This window comes from Hypanus sabinus, chromosome 1 (assembly GCF_030144855.1).
Source record: "Hypanus sabinus isolate sHypSab1 chromosome 1, sHypSab1.hap1, whole genome shotgun sequence".
In the NCBI taxonomy this organism is placed as follows: Eukaryota; Metazoa; Chordata; class Chondrichthyes; order Myliobatiformes; family Dasyatidae; genus Hypanus; species Hypanus sabinus.
In genome coordinates this window covers 214,149,399-214,168,306 of record NC_082706.1, presented here as the reverse complement: position 1 = coordinate 214,168,306, position 18,908 = coordinate 214,149,399, and the positions used below count along the sequence as shown (strand labels likewise).

At 43.0% G+C, this 18,908-nt stretch overlaps 1 protein-coding gene across 6 annotated transcripts in view; it reads left to right on the top strand.

Annotated features, from left to right (window-relative positions):
- The window catches only part of LOC132402483 (uncharacterized), a 92,199-nt gene that overhangs the window by 15,903 nt on the left and 57,388 nt on the right, over positions 1 to 18,908 (top strand). For all 6 annotated transcript variants that reach the window (XM_059985364.1, XM_059985362.1, XM_059985346.1 and 3 more), the window contains exon 4: positions 6,634 to 6,934. In XM_059985364.1, coding sequence (XP_059841347.1) covers positions 6,634 to 6,934 — 301 coding nt within the window. The remainder of the gene's footprint in view (positions 1 to 6,633; positions 6,935 to 18,908) is intronic.

Below are 18,908 nucleotides of genomic sequence, written 5' to 3'. Positions count from 1 at the left end.
TACTGTGGAAGGTGAGGGAGGAGATTGCTGAGCCTCTAGCGATGATCTTTGCATCATCAATGGAGACGAGAGAGGTTCCCGAGGATTGGTGGGTTGCTGATGTTGTTCCTTTATTGAAGATGGAGTAGAGATAGCCCAGGAAATTATAGACAAATGAGTCTTATGTCAGTGGTTGGGAAGTTGATGGAGAAGATCCTGAGATGCAGGATTTATGAACATTTGGAGAGGTATATTATGATTAGGAGTAGTCAGCATGGCTTTGTGAAAGGCAGGTCTTGCCTTTTGAACCTGATTGATTTTATTTTTTTGAGGATGTGACTAAACACACTGAAGGAGGAGCAGTAGATGTTGTGTATATAGATATTAGCAAGGCATTTCATAAGGTACCCCATGCAAGGCTTATTGAGAATGTAAGGAGGCATGGGATCCAAGGGGATATTGCTTTTTGGATCCAGAACTGGCTTGCCCACAGAAGATGGAGTGGGTGTAGATGGGTCAAATTCTGCATGGAGGTCGGTGATCAATGGAGTGCCTCAGATCTGTTTTGGGACCTTTACTCTTCATGATTGTTATAAATGACCTGGATGAGGAAGTGGAGGGATGTGTTAGTAAGTTTGCTGATGACACAAACGTTGCAGGTGTTTTGGATAGTGTGGAGGGCTTTCAGAGGTTATATCAGGACATTGATAGGATGCAATACTGGGCTGGGAAGTGGCAGATGGAGTTCAGCTCAGATAAGTGTGAGGTGGTTTGTTTTGGTAGGTCAAATATGGTAGAATATAGTATTAACGTAAGACTCTTGGCAGTGTGGAGGATCAGAGGGATCTTGGGGTCTGATTCCATAGGACACTAAGCAGGTTGACTGTGGTTAAGAAGGTCTAAGGCATATTGGCCTTCATTAATAATGGAGTTGAATGTAGGAACTGAGAGGTAATGTTGCAGCTATCTCGGATCGTGGCCAGACCCTGCTTGGAGTACTGTGCTCAGTTCTGGTCGCCTCAGTACAGGAAGGATGTGAAGGCCATGTAAAGAGTGCAGAGGAGATTTACAAGGACGTTGCCTGGATTGGGGAGCATGCCGTATGAGAACAGGTTGAGTGAACTCGGCCTTTTCTCCTTGGAGTGACAGAGGATGAGATATGATCTGGTAGAGGTGTATCAGATGATAAGAGGCATTGATCATGTGGATAGTCAGAGGCTTTTTCGCAGGGCTGAAATGGCTGCCACAAGAGGACACAGGTTTAGGGTGCAGGGGAGTAGGTACAGAGGAGATGTCAAGGATAAGTGTGTACAGTTCTGGTCACTGAATTATAGGAAAGATGTCAACAAAATAGAGTACAGAGAAGATTTACTAGAATGTTACCTGGGTTTCAGCACCTAAGTTACAGGGAAAGATTGAACAAGTTAGGTCTTTATTCTTTAGAGCGTAGAAGGTTGAGGGGGGGATTTGATTGAGGTATTTAAAATTGAGGGGGATAGATATGATGTGGATAGGCTTTTTCCATTGAGAGTAGGGGAGATTCAAACAAGAGGACGTGAGTTGAGATTTCAGCGGCAAAAGTTTAAGAGTAACGTGAGGGGGAATTTCTTTACTCAGTGGTAGCTGTGTGGAATGAGCTTCCAGTAGAAGTGGTAGGGGCAGCTTCGGTATTGTCATTTAAAGCAAAATTGGATAGGTATATGGACAGGAAAGAAATGGAGGGTTATGGGCTGAGTGCGGGTCAGTGGGATTAGGTTGAGAATAATCGTTCGGCACAGGCTAGAAGGGCTGAGGTGGCCAGTTTCTGTGCTGTAATTGTTATATGGTTGTCTGGTAAGTTTTTTTTTACTTGGATTGGTGAGTGCGTGGAATGGGCTGTTGGCAACAGTGTTGGAGGTCGATACGATTGGGTCTTTTAAGAGGCTTTTAGATAAGTACATGGAGCTTAGTAAAATGGAGGGCTCTCGTAGGCCTAGTATTTTCTGAGGTAGAGAAATGTTCGGCACAACTTCGTGGGCCGAAGGGCCTGTATTGTGCTGTGGGTTTTCTGTTTCTGTGTAATATGAGGGGAGAAACTTAGAGGGCTGAGTGCAGAATGAGCTGCCAACACTGGTGAACCATGCGAGATCAATTTCAACATTTTAACACAAGTTTGGATAGGTACATGGATTGTGGAGATATGGAGGGCTGTAATTCAGGTGTAGGTTGTTTAGTAGGCAGCTTAAAAGGTTTTGGCTTGTGCTAGTTGTGCCAAAGGGACTGTTTCTGTGCTGTTTTTCTGACACTTTGTCTCATCTACCTTTCCTACCATACTACTTGCGTTCTTGCAGCTCAGGATGTTAATCACACCATGCTCAATGTTGTTAATCCTTTGGGTTCCTGACTTTGACGTCTTAACAACTGTTTCCAACTTTTCCACTACCTGCTGTGGCACTCTGGTTCTCATCCCACTGCAACTCTAGTTTACCACTCCTCACACCACCCCCCCCCCCCCAACATCTTGCAAACTTCCATTTTATTTTAGCATATACTAAGTATGAACTCTTTCCTTACAGTCATAGAACACTACAGCACAGAAATAGGCCCTTCAGGCTGTGTAATCTGTACCAAACAGTTATTCTGTGTAGTCTTGTTGATCTGTACCTGGCCCATAGCCCTCGTACCCCTCCCATCCATGTACTTATCCAAATTTCTTGAATATTGCAATTGAACCTGCATCTATCATTTCTCATGCAGCTCATTCCACTCACCACCCTTGGTGAAGAAGTTCCCATGCAGGTTTCACTTAAACATTTTGCCTTTTGCCCTTAACTCTAATGGTTCTAGGATTGAATGGCTTGTCAAATGAAGACCGCTTGATGGCTCTGGGCCTGTATTCACTAGAATTCAGAAGAATGAGGGGTAACCTTATTGAAACATCAAATGGTCAAAGGCCTTGATAGAGTGGATGTAAAGAGGATGTTTCCTGTGGTGGGAGAGTCTAAGACCAGAGGACACAGCCTCAGAATAGAGGCATCCTTTTAGAATAAAAATGGGAGTTTTTCTTTAGCCAGCGCGTGGCAAATCTTGAATTATTTGTCACAGGTAGCTGTGGAAGCTGAGTCTTTACTTATATTTAAGGCAGAGGTTGATGGATTCTTTATTGGTCAGGGCATGAAGGGATATGGGACAAGGCAGAAGATTGTGACTGAGGAAAATTGGATTAGCCATGATGAAATATCAGAGCAGACTCAATGGGCCAAATGGCCTAATTCTGATCCTTTATCTTATGGTCTTAACCTATGATCTTTTGTACTACACTCATTCAACCTCAATGGGGGGGGGGGGTGGGGAAAGCCTGCTTTCATTTACCCTATCTATGCCCCTCATAATTTTGTATACCTCTACCCAATCTCCTTTCTGGCCTGTGCTCTACAGACTGAAGTCCTAACCTATTCAACCTTTTTCTATTACTGAGGTCCTCGAGTCCTGGCAGCATTCATATAGCTTTTCTCTGCATTCTTTCAATCTTGTTTACATCCTCCTGTACATAAGTGATAAGAACTGTGCACAATTCTCCAAATTTGACCTCACTGATATCTTGTACAACTTCGACATAACATCCCAGTTCCTGTGCTATATACTCCTTTAGGAAGGGTAACATGTCAAAAGCTCTGTTTATGACCCTATTTGCCTGTGATGGCCAGTTTCAAGGAATTGTAGACCTTTATTTGCAGATTCCTCTGTCCTACTACATTCTTAATGCCTGCCTTCCCTTTGCTCTACCACACTCCCCAGTGCCCTACTACTCACTGTCAGTCCTGCCTCACACTTGAACTCCATCTGTCATTCTTTGGCCCGTTTTTTCCAGCTGGCTCTGATTCCGCTACAAGTTTTGAAGCTTTGACAGTCTTTGCCACTGTTCACTATACCCCCAATCTTGGTGTCATCTGCAAATTTGCTGATCCAAATTTACCATATCATCATCCAAATAACATTGATCCCCCTCTTCACACCTCTCCAGTCAGAGAAGCAGCATCTACTGCCACTCTCTGGCTTCTCCCACAAAGCCAATATTGAAATCATTTACTACCGGAATGCCAATCCACTAAACCTTCTTGACTAACGTCCCATGCATAATTTTGTTAAAGGCTTTGCCACAGTTCATTTAGAAAATATTCACTACCTTTTCATCACCTTTGCTTTAAAAAAAATCAAAGAAAAAAAAAGGTCTATAAGATTATGAGAGGCAGAGATAGGATGGACAGTCTGTTTCCCAGGGCACCAATAGCATACACCAGAAGGCAAATGTACAAATTAAGGGAGGGAAGTTTAGGGGAGATGTCAGGGGTACTTTTTTTTACACAGAGGGTTGTGAGTGCCTGGAATGACTTGCCAGGGATGGTGGTGGAGGCTAAAACATTAGGGGTATTTAAGAGCCTTTTGGAGAGGCACATGGATGAAAGAAGAATAGAGGGTTATGGGGTAGTGTGGGTTTAGTACTCTTTTTAAGGATTATATAGGTCGGCACAACATGGAGGGCTGAAGGGCCTGTACTGTGCTGTAGTGTTCTATGGTTCTAATAAAATCCTTGAACAATTTTAAGACTAGTTAGATATGACATAGCATGCACAAAGCCAAGTTTACTATCCTTAATAACACAGAATACTGGAGGAAGTAGCAGGCCAGGCAGCATATATGGAAAAAAAGTACAGTTGATGCTTCAGGCCGAGATCCTTCAGTGGGACTGGAGGAAAAAGATGAGTCAGTTAGAGTGAGGCCTATCTCTAATCTGGCTCTGTTCTATCCAAATGCTTGTACATCCATTCCCTTGGAATACCTACCAATAACCTATCCGCTATTGGGATTGAGTTCACTGGCTGATAGTTTTCCAATTTATTCTTAGAGCTTTTCTTGAACAACAGAACAATATCAGCTAACCTACAATCCTCTGGCACCTCACCCGTGGCTAAAGGTGTTTCAGATATGTCTGCTAGGGCCCCTTCTATTTCTGCACTTGCCTTCCACAAGGTCTGAGGGATCACCTTGTCAGGCCCTGGGGATATCTCCACCCTAATATGACTCAAGAAAGCAAGCACCTCTTGCTTTGTAATCCTTGACTAGTGTGGTAGCCCTGGCAATATCCCCAGTACACTTGCCATTTTAATGGTAGAATTCACCAAAGTTAGCTGAATAAAGACTGTTCAAAGTTCCTTTCATTAAAACAGGAAGCAAGGATGTTGAGAGGCCGTAATAAAGTAAGGGACAGGAATGAAACATGTTTGACACTGACAGATAGCCCAAATTCCAAACTCACTGTCTGAAAGAGAGGAGTTAGAAAGCCTTGTCTCATGGGCTTGTATGCATTCTTGAAGAGCCTTGAAACCAAGTGTTACAATAGACAGTAGGTGCAGGAGTAGGCCATTCGGCCCTTCTAGCCAGCACCGCCATTCACTGTGATCATGGCTGATCATACACAATCAGTACCCTGTTCCTGCCCTCTCCCCATATCCCTTGATCCCACTATCTATAAGAGCTCTATCTAACTCTCTCTTGAATGCATCCAGAGACTTGGCCTCCACTGCCTTCTGGGGCAGAGCATTGTTATAACAAACAATGTTATAAGATGGGCTAGCTTCACTGAATCGTTGTTGTATATTTCATAGTCACAGGCTGTTTTGGCCAGATTCCATGATGGTAATATCTATCTATGCTCATCATTTTTGCCTACATTCCTCTACCTTCCCTCTTCTTTCATGTTTGTACTACCTGTCCAAATGACTTTTAAACATTGCATTTGACTGCATTACCTCATGGCTTATTCCAGATATTCCTAGCCCATTGTGGGAATACTTGCCCCTCAATCTCCTTTACATTTCTTCCTCGTGTCCTCCAGTTCTTGCCTATCCCTGAGAGTAGAGTGGGGTGGGGGAAGAGATTCTATCCATTGTTTCAATGCCACTGAATTTTATACAATTGTAAAACCTACATTCTAGTGAGAATAAATGTGAGCTGTTGAATCTCTCCTTGTAACTAATTCTCCCAATTCCCGGCAACATTGTGATGTATCTCTTCCACACTTTCTTGCTCCCCTTCCTGTATTGTGGAACTAGAACTGACGGGTATACTAACCTTTAAAGGGGCATGATATCCCAATTCTATACTCAATGCCTCAGCTGATGAAGGCAGTCATGTAAGCTGCCTTTTTCACTACCCCACCCACTGTGTTGTCACTTTCCGGGAACGCTGGACTAGTACCTCAAAGTTTCCTTTTACATCTGTGTTCCTAAGGTCCGCTATTTATTCTGACCCCATGGAGTTTGAATTCTCAGTGCTTTATGCTACTTGTCTGGATTAAACAAAATTTGTCACTGCTCTGCCAATTTTTTCCAGCTGATCTTTATCCCACTATTTTTAAAGAACCAACTTTTCTGTTTATAACTTCAATAATTTTTTGCCATCTTCAGACTTGCTAAACTTGACCTCTGCATTCTTAACCATGTCTTTCTATAAAAGGTCCCACCACAGATCCCTGCAATACCATAGTTGGAAAAAATACTCCTACGCTCTGCCTCCTATCCCTCAGATAATCTTGGATCCAGTTTGCTGACGCATCTTGGATAGATGGGTTATGCCTTCTGGCACAACTTGTGATATTTTTTCAATTCCAACCAGGTTTCAGAGGAGCATGATGATTCCAGGACAAGAATTCCAGGAAAAGTAAAGGCTAGACTTTTGCATAAGAAAATTCGGGGATCACCAAAGATCTTTGCACTTCAGATCTCAAATCGGTTGCAGCAAGAAAAACTGAGGGCAAAGAGAAGACAAGAGATGTCTAAGTATATCATTCACCGACGAGAGCAAGCTAAAGAGGGAGCTGAACACCAGGAGTGCCAAAAATCTGGACAAATCTCAAGACTAGAAAGAAAACACAAAGTAGGAAAAAGATACAAATGTGCAAGAGAAACAATGAATGGTAAGGATTCATTGTACTATTGAACTGGATGGTTTAAAAAAAATAAATGTTTACTGGATCTATTTGTCTCAACTAAACATTATGTCCCTTGTGTCCAAGAATCTGTTCAACTTGTCATGCTTGATCTAACAAAGAGCTTTGACTCAGTTTAGAACTCCAGCCCTGCTATTTTCCCCACCCGTGTTTCTGCTTTTCCTTTTTTAAAAAACAAATACTGAAGTTGCACCTGTCACATTTGCCTATGATGCTGGTTCTTTAGCCAAATTGTTCAAATCTGCATTTACTGACTTTTCATACCTTTTGCCATTGAGGCCTGATTCTTTACAACTGAAATCCTCCTTGAACATCTGTAAAGATTTCTTTACTCTTGCAGTAGATAGAGGGGAACAGATGGACGTTATTTACTTGGATTTCCAGAAGGTGTTTGATAAGGTGCCGCATTAGAGACTTGTCCATAAGATAAGCATGCATGGAGTTGGGGGTTATGTATTGGCATGAATAGAGGATTAGTTAATTAATAGAAAGCAGAGTTGGGATACACGAGTGTTACTCTAATTTGCAATTAGCGGTGGGTAGTATGTTGCAGGGTTCGGTGCTGGGCCCAAACTGTTCACGATATACATTAACGATCTGGAAGAAAGGACCAAGTGTAGTGCATCTAAATTTGCTGATACTAAATTGAGTGGAAAAGCAAATTGTGCAGAAGATAGTCTGCAGAGATATAGATAGGTTAAGTGAGTGGGCAACGGTCTGGCAGATGAATGTTGGTAAATGTGAGGTCATCCACTTTGAAAGGAAAATTGAAAGAGCAGATTATTGTTTAAATGCTATATAAAAAAAATGCAGCATGCTGCTGTGCAGAGGAACTTGGAGGTGCTTGTGCATGAATCACAAATGTAGGTACAGCAAATTATCAAGGAGGCAAATGAAATGTTGGCCTTCATTGCTAGAGGGATTAAATTTAAGAGCAGGGAAGCTATGCTGCTACTGTAGGGTACTGGTGAGGCAGAACCTGGAGTACTGTATGCAGTTCTGGACTCATTACTTGAAGGATATACTAGCTTTGAAGGTGCTGTGGAGGAGGTTCACCAAGTTGATTCCAGAGATGAGGGGGTTAGATGAGGAGAGGTTGAGTTGCCTGGGAATGTACTCATTGGAGTTCAGAAGTATGAAGGGAGATCTTATAGAAACATATAAACATTATGAAAAGGATAGATAAGATAGAGGCAGGAAAGCTGTTTCCACTGGTAGGTGAGACTAGAACCAGGGGATATATTCTCAAGATTCGGGAGAGTAGATTTAGGACGGAGATGAAGAGGAACTACTTTTCCCAGAGGGTAGTGAATCTGTGAAATTCACAGCCCAATGAAGCAGTGGAGGCTATCTCAATAAATGTACTTAAGATGAGGTTGGATAGACTTTTGCATGGTTGGGAAATTGAGGGTTGTGGGGAAAAAGGCCAGTAGGTGGAGATGAGTCCATGGCCAGATCAGTTGTGATCTTACTGAATGGCAGAGCAGGCTGAAAGGGCCAGATGACCTATTCCTATTTCTATTTCTTGTGTTCTTGTATCTCTGCTTTCACATCACCAACTTTGTCTCCGTATCTGAAGATTCCTAAAGTTGTTCCATTTTAATTCAAAGTATTTGGTATCTTTAAATGTTAACTATTGCAATAATTGTCCTAAAGCAAGTTTTGTATTGTCCTATTACCTTCAGATTTGTGTACATATTCTAGTCCTTTTCATATATTCACTTTCATTTTTCTAAGAATGAGAAATTGCAGTAACTTCATACTGATGCTCCACATTGTTGTTGATGGCACTGTACTACTGGCACAACATGGTTTCAGTGTAAATCACTTAATGTGAGGCAACCATCTACCACCATTCTAGGGCTTCTCCCACAAAGCAAATGTTTAATCTAATTTACTACCTCATCTTGAATGCCGAGCGACTGAACCTTAATCAACCCCTTGTGGGACCTTGTCAAATGCTTGTCTAAATTCCATGTAGACAATATCCATTGCACTGCCTTCCTCAACTTTCCTGGTAACTTCCTCAGAATGCTCTAAGATTGGTTAGACATGACCTACCATGCACAAAGCCATGTTGACTATCCTTAATCAGCCCATGTCTATCCAAATACTCATATCCAATCCCTTAATACCTTCCAATAGCTTTCCCACTACTGATGTCAGATATGCAGCCTATAATTTTCTGGTTTGTTTAGAGCCTTTCTTAAACAGTGAAACAATGATGGCTATCCAATGCTCTGGTACCTCTCCTGTGCTAAGGATGATTTAAATATCCCTGCTAGGGTCCAGGCAGTTTCGTTACTTACCTCGTGTAAGGTCCAAGGGACCACCTTGTCAGGACCTGGGGATTTATTGACCTTGATTTCCCTCAGGACAGCAAACACCTCTTCCTCGATAATCTGTACAGGGTCCATAAAGTTGATGCCACTTTGCTTCACTTTTATGGACTGTCCATCTTTTGAGTAAATACAGATACAAAAAAATGTTTTTAAAGATCTCTTCCCATTTCTTTTGGCATCACACATGGATTACCAATCGGATCTTCAAAAAGCCCAGTTTTGTCCCTTGCTAACATTTCTCTTTTTGCAGAGTATGACCACTTGTTATCTTTACTACTTATTCTGACAGGCACATGCAATTTTTGTACTCTCAAAAATTTCACTTTTGAAGGCCACCCATTTCCCAAGTACATCTTAGCCAACAAACAGCCTATCCCAGTCCACCCTTGCCAGACCTTCCTCCAATTTGGAATTTCAACCTGCAGATTAGTCCTTTCTTTTTCCAGTTTTACTTTTAAGCAAATGGTACTGTGGTCACTTGATGCAAAGTGTTCCCCGACACAAACTTCTGTCCCCTGCCCTGTCTCATTCCTTTATAGCAGTTCAAGTATCACGCTCCCTTTGGGACTTCTATGTACTAAGGAGCAATCTTTCCTGAACACATTTGACACAAACTATCCCAACTAGTCCTTTTACAGTATAGGAGTCTGTCAATATGTGAAAGGTTAAAATCACCTACTATAATAACCTTGTGTTTCTTGCAATAGTCTGCAATCTCTCTACTAATTTGTTCCTCTAAATCCCTTTGGCTGTTGGATGGTCTGTAATATAGCCTATTTAACGTGGTCGTACATTTATGCGCACAACACTTCACCAGACGAGTTCTCCAGTCTGTCCAGACAGTATTGCTGTGACATTTTCCCTGACTAATAATTCCATTCCTCTCATGTAATCCCTTCAGTTCTGTCATGTCTAACATAACAGAACCCCTGGATAATGAGCTGCCAGTCCTGTCCCTTCTGCAACAAAGTCTCACAGACGGCTACAGCACAATAATTCCAGGTGTTCATCCATGCCCTGAGCTCATCAGCTTCCCTATGATATTTGTATTGAAATATATACAGCTCAGGACGTGATTTGCACCATACTCAACCTTTTGATTCTTGACTGAGGTCTTATCTACATCTGTCTCCAGCCTCTTCACTAACTGTTCTGGCATCCTGGTTCCCATCCCCCTGTAACTCCAGTTTAAACCCCATTGTGCAGCATGAGTAAACCTTCCCACTAGGATATTAGTCCCCTTCCAGTTTAGGTGCAAACCGTCTCTTCTGTACAAGTCCCACCTTCCCTGGAATTTCAGAAATAACCCAAATAGCCCAATAACCCATAAATCCCCTCCCTCCTACACCAACCCCTTGTGTTAAACTATATGATCTTCCTATTTTTGGCCTCACTGGCTGTTCACTCTCCACTTAATGCTGAGGACTCAAACTGAGATTTTGGTGCCAGAGACCTGACCCCTGTGACTTTCCCCAACAGTATCCAAAATGATGTACCTGTTGTTGAGGGGGATGGCCATAGGGGTACTCTGCACTGGCTGTTTAATACCTTTCTCCTTTCCGTCTGTCACCCAGTTTCCTGGGTTCTGCACCTTGGGTGCAACTACCTCTCTATGTCCTATCTGTCACCCTTCAACATCCTGAAAGATCTGGTGTTTATCCAACTCAACAGTGTTGGAAACTGCAGCTTGATGCAGGTGATGTTGTCAGAGACACAGGAGGTCAGCCTGCTTTCCCACATCCTGCAAGCTATTCAGCTATCCTGTCTGGCATCTCTACCGTTCTAACTGAGCCAAATGTAAGGGGGGGGGGGGGGGGAGGCCTGTGGCTAGTGTACTGCTGCAGAGATTGGTGCTGGGCCTGTTTGTCATCTGTATCAATGATTTGGAATGTAAGACCATTAGACATGCGAGCAGATTTGGGCCATTCAACCCATTGAGTCTGCTCCGTCATTCCATCATGGCTCATCCCAGATCCCACTCAACCCCATACACCTGCCTTCCCACCATTTCCTTTGATGCCAAGACAGATCAGGAAACAATCAACATTTACGTTAAATATAAAACCATAAGATTGGGAACAGAATTAGGCCATTTGTCCCATCGAATCTGCTCTGCCATTCAATCACATCTGATCCTTTTTCCCTCTCCTCAACTCCAGTTCCCGCCCTTCTCCCTGTAACCTTTGATGCCATGTCCAATCAAGAACTTGTCAATCTCTGTCTTAAATATACCCAACGATCTGGCCTCCACAGCTGCCTGTGGGAATAAATTCCACAAATTCAATACCCCTGGCTAAGAAATGTTTCCACATCCCTGTTTTCAACGGGTGCTCCTCTATCCTGTGGCTGTGTCCTCTAGTACTAGACTCCCCCACCATGGGAAGCACCCTTCCCACATCTACTGTCTAGGGTTTTCAATATTCAAAAGGTTTCAATGAGATCCCACCCTCATCATACTAAATTCCAAACGCATAGTCATCAAATATTACTCATATGACAACCCTTTCATTCCTGGAATCACCTTTGTGAACCACCTCTGGGGCCTCTCCAAAGCCAGTACATTTTTTCTTTGAGGAGTTCAAAACTGTTCACAATCCTCAAGATGAGTGCTCAACAGTGGCTTATAAGGCCTCAGAATCACGTCCTTGCTCTTTTATACTAGACCTCTTAAAATGAATGCTAACATTGCATTTGCCTTCCTCACCACTGATTCAACCTGCAAGATAATCTTAAGGATATTCTGCCCTTTCATTCCTGGAATCATTCTGTCAACCTCTGGACCCTCTCCAATACCACCACATCTCTGAGGCTTCACCAGTGCCTTATAAACTCTCAGCATCTCATCCCTGCTCTTGTATTCTAGACCAGTTGAAATGAATGTTGACATTACATTTGCCCTCCTCACCACTGACTTGACCTGCAAGCTAACCCTCAATGTATGCTGCACACAGGCTCTCAAGTCCCATTGCATCTCAGATTTTTGGTTTTCTTCCCCGTTTAGAAATAGTCTGCACATTTATTTCTGCTATAAAAGTGCATAGAAACATAGAAAACCTTCAGCACAATACAGGCCCTTCGGCCCTCAAAGTTGTGCCGAACATGTCCCTATCTTAGAAATTTACTAGGCTTACCCATAGCCCTCTATTTTTCTAAGCTCCATGTACCTATGTAAAAGTCTTTTGAAAGACCCCATTGTATCTGCCTCCACCACTGTTGCCGGCAGCCCATTCCATGCACTCACCACTCTGAGTAAAAAAACTTACCCCTGACATCTCCTCTGTACCTACTCCCCAGCACCTTAAACCTGTACCCTCTTGTGGCAGCCATTTCAGCCCTGCGAAAAAGCCTCTGATTATCCACATGATCAATACCTCTCATCATCTTGTACACCTCTATCAGATCACCTCTCTTCCTCCGTCACTCCAAGGAGAAAAGGCCGAGTTCACTCAACCTGTTTTCATAAGGCATGCTCCCCAATCCAGGCAAAATCCTTGTAAATCTCCTCTGCACCCTTTCTATGGCTTCCATATCCTTTCTGAGGCAACCAGAACTGAGCACAGTACTCCAAGTGGAGTCTGACCAGGGTCCTATGTAGCTGCAACATTACCTCTCAACTCCTAAATTCAATTCCATGATGAATGAAGGCCAATACACCATATGCCTTCTTAACCACAGCATCAACCCGCACAGCTGCTTTGAGCATCCTATGGACTTGGACCCCAAGATCCCTCTGATCTTCCACACTGCCAAAAGTCTTACCATTAATACTATATTCTGCTATCCTATTTGACCTACCAAAATGAACCACCTCACACTTATCTGGGTTGAACTCCATCTGCCACTTCTCAGCCCAGTTTTCCATTCTATCAATGTCCAGCTGTAACCTCTGATAGCTCTCCATACTATTCACAACACCTCCAACAAACTTATTAACCTGTCCCTCCACTTCCTCATCCAGGTCATTTATGAAAATCATGAAGAGTAAGGGTCCCAGAAAAGATCCCTGAGGCATACCACTGATCACCGACCTCCATGCAGAATATAACCCTTCTACAACTATTCTTTGACTTCTGTGGGCAAGCCAGTTCTGGATCCATAAAGCAATGTCCCCTTGTATCTCATGCCTCCTTACTTTCTCAATAAGTCTTGCATGGGGTACCTTATAAAATGCCTTGCTGAAATCCATATATGCTATATCTACTGCTTTTCCTTCATCAATGTGTTTAGTCACATCCTCAAAAAATTCAATCAGGCTCGTAAGGTATGACCTGCCCTTGACAAAGCCATGCTGACTATTCCTAATCATATTATACCTCTCCTAATATTCATAAATCCTGCCTCTCAGATCTTCTCCATCAACTTACCAACCACTGAAGCAAGAATGACTATGTTTTTGTCAACATTGTGTTTAGTTTCCCATTTTCTTGCCCATTCTCCTAATCTGTGCAAGCCCTTCTGCATCCTGTGTGATTCCTCAACACTACCTGCCCCTCCACCAATCTTTGTATCATCTGCAAACTTGATGGCAAAGCCATCTATTTCATTATATAAATCATTTATATGTAGCATAAAAGGACTTGGTCCCAACACCAATCCCTGCGGAACACCACTAGTCACTGGCTGCCAACCAAGATCCTTTTATTTCCACTTGCTGCCTTCCACCAATCAGCCAACGCTCTAACAATGCTAGTAACTTCCCTGTAATGCCACGGGCTCTTAACTTGGTCAGCAGACTTAAGTGTGGCACCTTGTCAAAGGCCTTCTGGAAGTCCAAATATAAAACATCCACTGCATCCCCTTTGTCTATCCTTCTTGTAATCTCCTCAAACAATTCCAACAGGCTTGTCAGGCATGATTTTCCCTGAAGGAAACCATGCTGGCTTTGTACTATCTTGTCTTGTGTCGCCAAGTACTCTGTAACCTCGTCCTTAACAGTTGACTCTAACATCTTCCCAACAACTGAGGTCAGGTTAATTGGTTTATAACTTCCTTTCTACTGTCTTCCTGCTTTCTTAGAGTGGAGTAACACTTGCAATTTTCCAGTCCTCTGGCACCATGCCAGAGCACAATGATTTTTGAAAAATAATTTCTAATGTCGCCACAATCTTTAACTCCACCTCTTTCTGAACTCTTGTGTGCAGTTCATCTGGTCCGGGTGACTTGCGTACTTTTGGGTCTTTCAGCTGTTTGAGCACTTTCTCCCTTGTAATTGTAACTGCACCCACTTCTCTTCCTTCACGCTACAACATCCACCACTCTGCTGGTACCTTCCACAGTGAAGAATGATGCAAAATACTCATTTAGTTCATCAGCCATCTCCTTGTCCCTTGTTACTATTTCACCTGCCTCATTTTCTAGTGGTCATGTATCCACTCATTTTTTTTTAACATACTTGAAAAAACTTTTGTTATTATTTGCCAGCTTGCTTTCATATTTCATCTTTTCCCTTCAATGATTGTATTATTTTACTATTTGAGTATTTCTTCATATTTGGAATACACATGTCCTACACCTTCCTCATTCTCCCCAGAAACACATGTCATTGCTGCTCTGCTGCCAGCCCTGCCAGCAGTTCCTTCCAAATTACTTTGGCCAACTCTTTTCTCATGCTACTATAATTTCCCTTACTCCACTGAAATGCTGCTATGTCTCTTGAGATCCATTACCAACCTGAGAGGCAGGATTTATGAAAATTTGGAGAGGCATAACATGATTAGGAATAGTCCATAGAACTATAGAACACTACAGCACAGAAAACAGGCCATTCAGCCCTTCTAGTCTGTGCTGAAACTTTATTCCACTAGCCTCATGGACCTGCACCCAGTTCATAACCGTCCAGACTTCTCCCATCCATGTATCTATCCAATTTATTCTTAAAACTAAAGAGTGAGCCTGCATTTGCCATGTCAGATGGCAGCTCATTCCACACTCCCACCACTCTGAGTTGAAGAAGTTCCCTCTAATATTACCCCTAAACCTTTCCCCTTTCACCCTAAAGCCATGTTCTCTCGTATTTATCTCCCGTAAGTGGAAAGAACCTACTCGCATTTACTGTTTATACGCCTCATCATTTTGTAAACCTCTATCAAATCTCCCCTCATTCTTCTATGTTCCATGGAGTAAAGTCCTAACCTGTTTAATCTTTCCCTGTAACTCAACTCCTGAAGACCCGGCAACATCTTAGTAAATCTTCTCTACACTCTCAATCTTACTGATATCCTTCCTATAGTTAGGTGAACAGACCTGCAAACAATACTCAAAATTTGGCCTCACCAATATCTTACCATAACATCTTAACTCCTGTACTCAATACTTTGATTCATGGATGCCAAAAGCTGCCTTTACAATCCTGTCTACCTGTGATGCCACTTTCAGGGAATTATCTATCTGAACTCCCAGATCCCTTTGTTCCTCCACACTCCTCAGTGCCCTACCATTTACTGTGTATGTCCTACCTTGATTTGTCCTTCCAAAATGCAACACCTCACACTTGTCTGCATTAAATTCCATCTGCCAGTTGGTCCAGATCCCTCTGCAAGCTTTGAAAGCCTTCCTTGCTGTCCACAATGCCTCCAATCTTAATGTCATCAGCAAACTTGCTGATCCAATTTACCACATTATCATTATCATTGATAGGGACAACAAACAACAATGGTCCCAGCACAGATCCCTGAGGCACACCACTAGTCACAGGCCTCCAGTCTGAGATGCAATCATCCACTTCCACTCTCTTGTCTTCTCCCACAGAGCCAATTTCAAATCCAGTTTACAACCTCTCCATGGATAGCTAGTATCTGAACCTTCTGAACTAACTTCCCATGTGGGACCTTGTCAACTGCCTTACTAAAGTCCATGTAGGCAACATCCACAGCCTTTCCTTCATCTACTTTCTTGATAACCTCCTTGGAAAAACTCTAAGATTCATTGAACATGATCTACCACGCACAAAGCCATGCTGACTATCCTTAATCAGCACTCGGCTGTCCAAATACTTGATATCCATTCTCTCAGACCACCTTCCAAAATTTACCTACTACTGATGTCAGGCTCACTGGCCTGTAATTACCTAGTTTACTTCTGGAGCTTTTTTAAACGACCGAACAACATGAGGTACCCTCCAATCCTCCGACACCATGCCCATGGTTAAGGATATTTTACATATTTCTGCCAGGGGCCCCTGCAATTTCTCCACGTCTCTCTCAAGCTCCAAGGAAATATCATGTCAGGCCCGTGGGATTTATCTACCTTTATTCGCTGTAAGGCAGCAAGCACCTCCTCCTCTTTAATCTCCACATGTTCCATGATACTTCTGCTTGTTTCCCTTCCTTCCATGTCTGCTATGCCAGTTTCCTGAGTAGATACTGATGTCAGCCCGGTTTTGTCAAAGGTAGGTCATGCCTTATGAGCCTGATTGAATATTTTGAAGATGTGACTAAACACGTTGAAGGTAGAGCAGTAGATGTAGTTCATATGGATTTCAGCAAGGCTCTTGATAAGGTAAGCAATGCAAGGCTTATTGAGAAAGTCAGGAGGCATTGGATTGAAAGGGACCTTGCTTTGTGGATCCAGAACTGGCTTGCCCACAGAAGGTAAAGAGTGGTTGTAGACAGGTCATATTCTGCCTGGAGGCTGGTGACCAGTGGTGTGCCTCGGGGATCTGTTCTGGGATCCCTACTCTTCATGATTTTTATAAATGACCTGGATGAGGAAGTAGGGGGATGGGTGAGTAAATTTGCTGATGACACAAAGGTTGGAGGTGTTGTGGATAGTGTGGAGGGCTGTCAGATATTACAATGGAACATTGATAGAATGCAAAACTGGACTGAGAAGTGGCAGATGGAGTTCAACCCAGATAAGTGTGAAGTGGTTCATTTTGGTAGGTCAAATATGATGGCAGAATATAGCATTAATGGTACTGTGGCAGTGTGGAAGATCAGAGGGATCTTGGGGTTTGAGTCCATAGGACACTCAAAGCTACTGCGCAGGTTGACTGTGGTTAAGAAGGCATATGGTGCCTTCATCAACTGTGAGATTGAGTTCAGGAGCCAAGAGGTAATGTTACAGCTATATGGGACCCTGGTCAGGCCCCATTTGGACTACTGTGTTTTCAGTTCTGGTCACCTCACTACAGGAAGGATGTGGAAACTGTAAAAAGGGTGTGGAGGAGATTTACAAGGATGTTGCCTGGATTGGGGAGCATGCCTTATGAGAATAGGTTGAGTGAACTCAACCTTTTCTCCTTGGAGTGGTGGAGGATGAGAGGTGACCTGATGGAGATGTACAAGATAATGAGAGGCATTGATTGTGTGGATAGTCAGAGGCTTTTACCAAGGGCTGAAATGGCTAGAACGAGAGGGCACAGTTTGAAAGTGCTTGGAAACAGGTACAGAGGAGATGTCAGGGTAAGTTTTTACTCAGTGGTGAGTGTGAGGAATGGGCTGCCGGCAATGGTGGTGGAGGTGGATACGATAGGGTCTTTTAAGAAACTCTTGGATAGGTACATGAGCTTAGAAAAATAGAGGGCTATGGGTAACCCTAGGTAATTTCTAAAGTACATGTTCGGCACAGCTTCATGGGCCAAAGTGCTGTATTGTGCTGTAGGTTTTCTATGTTTCTAGTGTGTGTGTGTGTATATATTTTATTTCCAGCCAACATCAGGAGACTAAAAGGTTTTGCTACTTAGATGTATCTTGAGGTGCGATAGGAATGAGGTGGGGAGTGGATCTTCTTTCTGTGGTCTGTGCACCACCTGTACCTAATAAAGTGGCCACTGAGTGTAAATTCATTGTTTTCTGCTGCTGTGTGGAATGAGCTTCCTGTAGAAGTAGTAGAGGCCAGTTCAGTTGTGTCACTTAAGGTAAAATTGGATAGGTATATGGACAGGAAAGGAGTGAAGGGTTATGGGCTGATTGCGGGTAGGTGGGACTAGGTGAGATTAAGAGTTCGGCACGGACTAGGAGGGCCGAGATGGCCTGTTTCCGTGTTGTGATTGTTATATGGTTATCCTCTTCAGGTTTGACGTGCTGTGTATTCACAGATGCTCTTCTGCTTACCACTGTTATAACACGTGGTTACTTAATTTACTGTTGCCTTCCTATCAGCTTGAACCAGTCTGGCCATTCTGTTCCATTTTCTTTCATTAAAAAGACATCTTTGCCCACAGACTACTGCTCACTAGATTTTCTTTTGTACTGTGCACCATTCTCTTTCCCTTCTGCACCACAGACCCACGCTAACCTTATTTATATACCCTCAGACGTGGCCTCCTCTGCAGTCTATTGTAGAGCAATCCACAGATTCACTATCCTGGCAAAAAAATTCCTCCTTGCCTCTGTTTTAAAAGGACTCCCCTGAATTTTATAGCTGTGCTTTTTTAGTTCTGGATAACCCATCATAGGAAATGTCTTCCTCATGCCCACCCTATCTTGTTGCAAGATTCAGTAGGTTTCAATGAGATCTCCCTTCTAAATTCCGGTGCATACAGGCCCAAAGCTGCTCAATGCTCCTTGTATGTTAACACCTTCATTACCAGACTCATTCTAGTGAACCTCCTCTGGACACTCTCCAATGCCAACACAACCTTTCTGAGATATGGGGCC